The sequence below is a fragment of the Hyalella azteca genome, unplaced genomic scaffold (assembly GCF_000764305.2).
Source record: "Hyalella azteca isolate HAZT.00-mixed unplaced genomic scaffold, Hazt_2.0.2 contig1796, whole genome shotgun sequence".
NCBI classification, from domain to species: Eukaryota; Metazoa; Arthropoda; class Malacostraca; order Amphipoda; family Hyalellidae; genus Hyalella; species Hyalella azteca.
In genome coordinates this window covers 1-10,224 of record NW_025932096.1, presented here as the reverse complement: position 1 = coordinate 10,224, position 10,224 = coordinate 1, and the positions used below count along the sequence as shown (strand labels likewise).

The following is a 10,224-nucleotide window of genomic DNA, read 5'->3' as shown; positions in this document are numbered from 1 at the left end:
TGCTTCGGAATTCATCGCGGTAGAAATATTTAATTTAATCATCTAATTTCATATATTAATTTCACATCGATGATTTTATGCGTAAGTTTCCCTTCCACTAGTCGAACTTTGAAGTCTCAGGTACCTATTAACTTGATCTGCTTCTTACAAAGTATCTTAAAATGCCTAGAAATTTTGTTCATCTTTCTATAAATAAGTGATAGAGCATATTCTTCCAACATAACAATTAATGGTCACTCAGGTGACAAAAGGCCGGGCATAGTACAGATGCGACAAACATGAGCATAGGACTTTAGTCTTCGCCAATATTCTGCCGAATTCATTTTATTCACACTTTTGTCTTAGTTTGAGCGTTCGACATCAGACTGTCTGTTCATGAAGTTATTGACATAAGATCATCAGAGTATGAAATGTTATCAATACACGTAATGTGATGTGTCGACTTTCCAGAGCCCTCGTGGTTTCTCAATCTTTAACCAATATTTAATAAATTCTGAACCACAGAAGTTCTATAAAATTATGATATTTTGCGCAGTAAATGGTTTTGGGCTTTTTGTTTTTTTTTTGGTTTCTTTTTTTAATTTTTCTTTTTTTTTTTTATTTTTCCCATTTGATTTTTTTTTATTTGTTGCTTATTTGTTTTTATTTTTGGAGCGATATTAACCGTATAAGGTTGTGAAAATGTTATTGATCAAGAGATTCCTTGCTAGAAAATACCTCTCTGATCTCAAGTTGCACAATGTTAACAAAAACAGGTTATACACTCGCAATATTCCACATGTTGAACATGATTGATACGATACAATTAACAGAATGTAGGTATTCGTATTAACTGCCACATGTAGTGCCGTGCAAATGCTTGTCACGTTTGTTCTACGCCGGCATGCATATCGAACTCAACCAGCAACCCCATTGATATTTGTTGCACCGATGAAACTTCAGTTGTTGTCTATGAGAGTCGCGCCCCGGCTGAGGCCATTGATATGGACTCTATCTTGTACTTCAAGTTCTCAATAAATCGCTGAATTTTAAAGAAAAATTATTAGTATCCTTCTGTATTTTTAAGCCTCGGTGAAAAAGATACAATTTGAAGAAATGAGAGTTTTCAGATTGTGGAATTTCGGAAATTGTACACAAATCCTCGCTGATCAGACGTGACGTTTCATTTTTATTTTAGAATGAATTTCTGTATAATTCATTTTCGTCGAAAAATATTCGTCTAGTATTTCCGATTAGGTTTTTTTTTAAAGTTGCGCAGGTGTTCATAAATTTAGAACGTAACAAAAACACTTAAACAACATTTTGATTAAAAAAAGAAGATAGGCTTTTCATTTTTTTATTATTCAGTGATTGACGCAGCTTTAAAATTTCTTAATTTATATGGAAATTAATTGTTCAATTTTGTTTTGATTCGTTTTATGAATCAATATACCTCAGATCCTATAAGTAATCTATAGATAAATTATATTAGGGATATATTCGTACTACGTTTTTTTTACTTTAATTAGCCACGGGCATTAAAAAGAAGCGACTACGAGTCAACTAACTAGGAATTTGTGCTGTTTTTACTTTGCACCAAATAAATTATGAACAGCTTCACGTTTTAAAAGAGGATTCACCGTCATTTGCTTCTAGTAAAAATCATGTAGTTACTTTTTAAATAGACTTCTTGAAGAGAAACACATAATTAATTTTTTTTAAATAAGTAGAATAATTATTCACACTGATGGATATCATGCGGGATATCCTGGCTATGTCCACCGCATGGACATTGGTGCCCGCTGCTTGAATATTAGTGTCCAACTCGCGGACAATTGTTTCCACGGATCGGAAATTTGTTTGCACTGGTTGGACATTTGTATCCGATGGATGGACATTTTTATCAAACGATCGGACATTTGTGTCAATCAGTCGGACATTTGTGTCCATCGTTCAGACATTTGTGTCCAACGGTCTAACATTGTTATCCGCCGGCTGGAAAATTGTTTGCACCGGTACGACAATATCTTTAAATGGTCATGTCAGGCCGCGGTTACTTCCGTATCTGATGCACGCGATTCAACAGACACTCACATGACTTTTGCAATTTGAATGCAGTGATAAATAATCAACATAATGCGTCTTTAAAGGTTCCTTCATTTTAACGAGCGTTGTTAATATGACTAAAGTAAACTGGTTTTCTTAAACTCAACCGCATTTCTATGACTTTCTAACCTTTACATAGAGTGGGAACAAATTTTTTTCTGGTGGATTCTGGTCGCTGCGAAATTGGAATAAGACTCTTGCATCTAATTACAGACTCTAATTAATTATATACCTCTAATAAGACTTTCGAGTAATAATTTAAATAGTGTATAACTATAGATCAGCTGAATATGAAGTTATCCTACAATCCGGACCTGGATCAGGACCGCAAAAATCTCCACCAGGCAGTGTGTGGAAAAAGTGTTGGTGCGTCCAGTTGAGTCGGTGTGTCAAGTTTACGTCGATACGATGGCACGCAGAGCGCCTGCGCAGAGGCTGCCTTCGTCGGCTGCTGCAGTTGCTCACGAGGTCTATCGGAGGGCGGTAGCCTCACTCCGACAATCTCTAAATTGAGCATTTCTTATTGTATTTATTTTATCGTAATGTGGTTTGTCAATAACAAAACGTATAGTAGTCGTTAGTCATGTACAGTCTGAGCACTCAGATACAGCAGAGACAATCTTGTGAAGTACCCGTTTAGTTCTTTTATTAACAAATGTAAATGATGTTGAGTATTAGCAGAAAAACCGCGCATTGTTACTTGGAGGCCATGATTTTGTAGTGGAGGCATTGTTAAGCATTTATAAAGCCTTCAACTCGGCCAAGCCTTGCAGAAGGAAACACAAGTCAAGATGGCGGCCGGGACATCTATTCTTTTGACGAGCTGCCTGCTTCTCTTCAGCGTCTCGAAAACTGGTAGGAAAACAATACAACTCAAACAACTAATCCATAAAAATTTAATTTATGATCTTTCTTCCAGAGAGTCGAATTTTTTAAATGAAATTTGTACGAAAGAATATCAAAATAACACATTGGAAAGCTGACAAGTCTGGCTTAGGTGCCAACATTTTGGCGATAAAACATCTGCCTAATGCGCTGCCTTGAAACTTGGTGGCAAGTTTCCGCTACCACTTAGAGGCAATCTATACGATGTCACGGAGATGCAATCTTTTGTCGGCCAGCTGATGTGACGTCTATACGATGTCAGTCGAGAGACAATCTTTCGTCGGCCAGCTGATGTGACGTCTATACGATGTCAGCCGAGAGACAATCTTTCGTCGGCCTGCTGATGTGTCGTCTATATTACGTCGGCATATGTTTCAGACTATAGTGGAAATATACTGTAAATGTATAAACTTGGTTTGCAATTGTGATAGCTGTTCACACTGAGTTAATGCCTATTTCTCTAAATCACACTTTGCACATAAAATATTTTCAACAAGTTACAAGTAACAAAATTTAGACTTTACAAATTTTTGTGGGGGCTAATGGGCTAATTTTTTTTGGGGGGGGGGGGCAAAACGTCTTTTCATTGCAAAGCTCCAGGTTTTGGAGGAATTATCGAAATTTATTTTTGAAATTTCATCCTCAAGTTTTGATCCCTTCTTAAAATGTAAATCACCTACTTTTAGCTATAAATCCTATAATTTGTTACAAGTCTTTGTATTTAAGATACAACAGATGAGATAACATCAAGGTTTAAGATAATAGCAATTTGATTATAAATAAAAACAGCATGACGTTAACTTAATGGAAAATTTCACTCCATAGGCGCATCTGGACTATAGCTAAAAAATTAACTGCCGCGTAAACATCGGTAGTAAGAAGATTGGAACTGAACTGAACTGAAACTTAAGATCTAAGCGCAAATTCTACGAAGGGAATGAGTGAAATTACAATTACAGTCATCGGTAAGGAGCGATACGTTCTTTTGCGTTGTTAGCATGCAATACGGTGTAGGACCTAAATTCGCAGTAGCGGATTGCTCTTTGATCGTCAGATTTTGTAGTGCCGAGTGACCACGTTTCTCTGTCACCAGCACTGTTATGCAGGGTTCAGTTCCTATAGAAAAATACTCTGGGTTTTCACACAAATATGTCATTGAACGAAAATGTACAATTGCGTTGTGCCTCAGTTGTACACTCATGTACAGTTGTACACTCGTGTACAGTTGTACACTCATGTACAGTTGTACACTCATGTACAGTTGTACACTCATGTACAGTTTGTACACTCATGTACAGTTGTACACACATGTACAGTTGTACACTCATGTACGTTTTACACTCATGTACAGTTTACACTCATGTACGTTTTACACTCATGTACAGTTTGCACTCATGTACAGTTGTACACTTATGTACAGTTGTACACTCATGTACAGTTGTACACACATGTACAGTTGCACACTCCACTCATGTACAGTTGCACACTCATGTACAGTTGTACACTCATGTACAGTTGTACACTCATGTACAGTTGTACACTCATGTTTTCTCGTACATACTAATATACAGTTTGTACAGTCATGAACAATAATATTTTATTTATCAAATTTCCTCGACGCTTCACAAAATTCTGAAATATTTGACGCTCGTCGAAAAGATATTTCAATAAACACAATTTCGAGTAGTAGCTGATGGTGAGCAATGTTCATTTCAAAATATATAAAAAGGTTTATCAATAACGTGACTAAGCCCGTATATTTGAACAACATCCCTACCATTAAAAGTTCGAATGTTTTACAAGCTTTATTTTACTACAAGTTTACTAAAATGTTATACAAGCTGTTACTAAAAGCTTTACTACTTACTACTAAACTGGATAGAATAAAACGCTGGTCAAACCGCAGTCTCACGAAGCGCTAAAGTCTAAATGTGGCTGTGGCCACTATTTTTGCTGAATCTGAAAGCATATTCCCATACTTCCTGTTGTTGCATGTGCATGAGGAGATTATAGATTATCTCAAATGGCTTGGAAACAACACTGTCATTCCCGCATACATTTTGCATAGGTAAAAAATAGAGCATAAATTGAGTCGACTGGAACTCAAATAATACCACCTTTTTTTAGCAGGCTTGTCTTTGTTATGGCGATTCAGCAATTCGGCGAGGAATTTTATCAACGTAGTTTAAATATTAATCAGAAATAAAAATGAACAACCTTTTCACCATAGCCGATCAATATTCACTCCTGATAGCAATAGCGTTTTAACGAAGATGAAAAAATGGACATGTTTGCCAAGGCAAATTAAGACGTCAAGTTCCGCAGTAAATTTTTTTAGATGAAAAAAATTTATGCATCGAAAAGTCATGCATTATAAATAGAGGCTTGAAGGAAATCCGACACTAATATCACTTACATTTTATTGTTCCTTCTGACGTAAATAGTTCTTGTCTCAGCAAACTATGATCGGTTTTATGAAAAAAATTATGCTGCCGACTCGTACAAATTGCGTCCTTACAAATTTCGTTTCGCATTCAAACTTTCCTGTATCATAAGTAATTCTTTCGAACGTAAAATACTAAGAAAATGGTAATAAAATTCACCATATATTAATAGAAAATTTGATCGATAGGTTGTCACAGTAAACGAATACTCCATTCAGCATTCGCAAGGCTTTTGCTTTGATGGAGGAGCGGATCTCCGAGATCTTTACAATGAAAAAATGGCGAATGTGTTTGCCAATTCGCCAATGGCGAATGTGTTTGCCAACTGATGACGAGAGTGTCAACATACGGGCTAAGTAATTAATTAATGGATTGGCAGTTTGCGGCAGAGAAATCTCCCAGCCACTGCTTGCTTGCTTGATGTGTGCTAAAGAAAGTTGAGAACAAAGGCTTGTGCTCCCGATAGTCAACAAACCAATACAATGAACATAAAATTACCAGAATATCTTAGTGAGCCCTCGCTTGTATCTCCCGTTGTTGTGTGTGTGTGCAGTGTGCGGCAGTGAGGACGAGGAGAGGCTGGTCCCAATGAACGTGAAATTACCAGAATATTTTAGTGAGGCCTCGCTTGTATCTCCCGTTGTTGTGTGTGTGTGCAGTGTGCGGCAGTGAGGACGAGGAGAGGCTGGTCCAATGAACATGAAATTACCAGAATATCTTAGTTAGCCCTCGCTTGTATCCCCCGTTGTTGTGCGTGTGCAGTGTGTGGCAGTGAGGACGAGGAGAGGCTGGTCCAATGAACGTGAAATTACCAGAATATCTTAGTTAGCCCTCGTTTGTATCCCCCGTTGTTGTGCATGTGCAGTGTGTGGCAGTGAGGACGAGGAGAGGCTGATCCAATGAACATGAAATTACCAGAATATCTTAGTTAGCCCTCGCTTGTATCCCCCGTTGTTGTGCGTGTGCAGTGTGCGGCAGTGAGGACGAGGAGAGGCTGGTCCGGGATTTGTTCCGCGGATACAACAAACTCATCCGCCCCGTCGAGAACATGACGCACAGAGTGGATGTGGCCTTCGGGCTCGCCTTCATCCAGCTCATCAATGTTGTGAGTTATTATCTATATAATCCTAACATTTCATGACTTTTTGTGAAAACTAAAATCATCTAGAATCACACGTTGTGCTCAAAATAAATACGTGTGTGTTGGCCAGGTTCCGTTGTGGTCTGAATATTTTCCCAAATAATTTAATGCAAGTTTAGTAGAGAAATGGATCGTCAATTGATTCTAAATCCATTTTCCCAATCTGCTAACTAGTTTTATATATTATTTTGCTCATTTCATTTAATACATGTAATATCCACTTAAAATTTTGTTTTTTGTTTTCCAGAACGAAAAAAATCAGATCATGAAATCGAACGTTTGGTTGAGACTGGTGAGTACAAATGGTTTTATTTTAATTATACCATTATTACTGCGTAATAATGCACTTAATAATAAAGCACTCAATAATAATTTAAGTAATTTTTGCACATGAATTTTTGAGTAACAATTTAGCCTTTAGGTCAAATCGAAGGCTGAATTTAGAATTTCAAAATTGTAATTTAGCTTGAAATATCATTTACATCTCAATAATATTTATATTAAGAGTATGTAGCTTATATTTATAGCATACGTAGAATAAGCCCGTAACTGGACGTACAGTTCCTTCGAAACTCACACACCATCTTTATAAATGTGAATCATGATGGAATAATCTTACACGTGAGTATATACGTACGTAGTATAGAATAGAATAAGTTAATTGTTGTAAGAGCACTTAAGGCCTTGTATCTTGAAAAATAAATTTCCGCTCGATATTGAGGGAAAACTTCAATAAAAAAACCGCAAGTTCTGGCCGTGGATTGATGGATGTTTCTCCCACTTGTAATTAACGTTCAGTCCGGCACCTGGCAACGCAAATTTCGTTCTTTACGGCCCATAGAAGTTCAGCGCTATTTCGTAAAATTCAAATGCGAACGAAAAATTACTATATAACTAATTTAATTATTGTTTATTGCGCTAAATTGCCAGTTACATTAGTGGTCTAATGAATTATTCTTGATCAAGAATGTTTTATTTATTGTTGAGGGATTGAAAATTTTTCCTAGTTATACACATAGGTGGGACATAGGTGGGACATAGGTGGGATTACGATTTTAATTTAGGTTTTGCATGATGGTATTTGATTACTAAAATCACTTGTTTGCTTGAATGGCAAGTTAATCAGGAATTTAAAAGCAAAGAAAATACCACAAAAATTCACCATATCTTTATAAGAGAAAGCGTTTTGGAGTCCAGCTCCATCGTCAGTTCATAACACTTAAAATTCTGTTCAGAAAAAGTTCAGTCCTAGAAACACAAATAAGTCAATTAGTAAAGTAAAATGCATAGTCAGGTTTCAAAACAAAAATAAATAAATAAGACATGAAATTGAAGCTAGTAAACGGCCTATCTATTTACTATTTCAAGAGGAAAGGAGCTAAAAGCGGCATTAAGAGTAGGCTTCTGTTTGAATATATACAGGGATTCTAAAATTCGTAGATCACTAACACCGGATGCGGAAGCTAGAATTTTGAAATCACTATCAGATACAGAGGTGTTGCACTGCTCGGCATGAACACGTACAGCAGAATGAGGTGGATGTTCAAGTAGGTTCCCTGTTCTATAACTCCTGCCCTTATGCTCAGCTAGCCTAGTATAGAAATTGCGTGCCGTCATACCGACGTACGCTGATGCGCACTGCGCACAACTATATCTGTACACTAGTGACGATCGCATAAGAACAGGTAGGGTATCCAAGATATTTTAGATATTTAGATTTAGATTTATTTTTAGAAGATATTTAGCAAATAATACTTTTAATTCCTTTGACATAGTCTCAGATGCGGGTCCAAAGTAGGGAAAAGAACAGTAAACAACTTTCCTATTGTCACATTGGGAACGGCTGCAGTATATTGTTTTGACATGAACTTTTTAATTTGGGTGAACACCAGGTGCGATGGAAAGCCATTTTGTGAAAAGATATTGCGTAACAATTCAAATTCAGAGTGCATGGCTAGGAAATTAGAACAAATGCGAAAGCCGCGGTTTATCAATGTTTGGACCCCATTTAACTTGAAACGAAAGGAGCAAAATCTAAAAAAGCTGGTGCTTAAGCCGGTAAATTTCGATTTATTAAAAACAGAAGTTTGGAAACGGCCATTAGATTTGATAACTTAGCAATCAAGGAAAGACAAGGTATTGTCTGATTCCAGCTCCATGGTAAATTTGATATACTTATGTTGGAGATTAAGATAGTCAAAGAAAAGGCCCACATGTGAAGGATGCTTAAAAATCAGAAAGGTATCGTCAACATATTGGCTTTAGAAAATTGGCTTAAAATCAAGAGGGCAATTGGCCAACCATGTAGCCTTGTGAAAACACATGAATATATTGGCAAAGGTAGGGCCGAGTGGAAGTCCCATGCCCAAACCGTCAATTTGTCTGTAAAACTTGCCAGCAAATACGAAAATTGAGTTTAGTACAGATAATTCAAGGAGAGATTCGAAAAAATTGCGGTTAAAACCCATGACAAGGTCATTGACATCTTTAAACAATGAATTGAGACAAATATCGATGGTTTCAGAAATAGGTATTTTAGTAAATAAATTTTCTATATCAAAAGAGGCCATAGTCAATTCCTGAACATTGGTAAAGCTCTTTAGGCGATCTACGAACATATAAGTGTTATCCACAGTATATTGGTTGGTCATAGTTCAAAAAAAAAAGTTCAAAAGCGGAACCAAAAATTTTGCAAGTTTTAAACTAGGGGTATTATAAGCAGCAAAAATTGTGCGGAATTAAAATTTCACATTGAAATCTGGTTTATGAATTTTGGGCAGACCATACAAAATACCTGGGCCGTGGAAATATAATATAATAAATATTATATATTTGGTGAATCGTTTGAAAATTTCCTTCAAATGGCAAAAAATTGTTGATGCAAATTTCACGTTCCCAAGTTGAAATTAAATAGGTTTATTAGTGCAATAATGAAGTATTGCGACCAAGAAGTCATCTCAAATGATCTAAACATGATGTTATATCAGTTAACTAATGAAAACACGTCTACGTTAATATTGGTTTCCAGCTTCCTACATGACCTTCAATAAATTTCTTCCGCTTTAAACATTTTCTAACTCTTTTTCACTCTTCAAGAAAAATTTTTCCAAATTTTCAAAACGGAATTCGATAAGTAGAAGACGTACAGCTATTGGTTTAACGTAAAATAGCAATGAGTTAACGTACAGTCGAATTATTTCTTTCAAAGGCGGAATGGGCTAGCACCGTGGGAAGCGTTGTTAATATTAATATGAGAATAACGAGCAAGTTGCGAAGGTGGTTCCATCCATACAAGAACGCGCTCAGTTTCTAACCAAGAAGTTGGTTCGTGTGATTCATGGCATCTCTGAGCAGGAATTTGTTAAGGCTTGCTTAGTTCTGCAATAGAAGGAGTGGCATGTGCATTATTTATGTTCTAGGGTGCCGCGAGGAGGCCGAGCGAAACGGACACCGTATTTAAACCACACAGTATACCGTACACCGTATTTGCACCTCACAGTGAACCGTTAACCGTATTTGCCCCAAAAAGCGAATAGTACACCGTAATCGCACTGCACATCCCACTGTACATCGATCGTATATGCTCTGCATAACAAACCGTTGACCGTATTCTCCCCACACAGCAAACCCAACACCAAATTTACTCAGCACAGGGAAAGGTACGCTGTA

At 36.8% G+C, this 10,224-nt stretch overlaps 1 protein-coding gene across 1 annotated transcript; it reads left to right on the top strand.

Moving 5' to 3' along the window:
• Nucleotides 1–2,555: 2,555 nt before the first annotated feature.
• LOC108678923 (acetylcholine receptor subunit beta-like 1) lies at nucleotides 2,556–6,847 on the top strand (the record flags this gene model as incomplete). Its single annotated transcript, XM_018167419.2, has 3 exons — nucleotides 2,556–2,940; nucleotides 6,383–6,519; nucleotides 6,803–6,847. Coding segments are annotated over exons 1-3 (246 nt in total), but the record flags the coding sequence as incomplete, so codon positions are not given.
• Nucleotides 6,848–10,224: the final 3,377 nt, after the last annotated feature.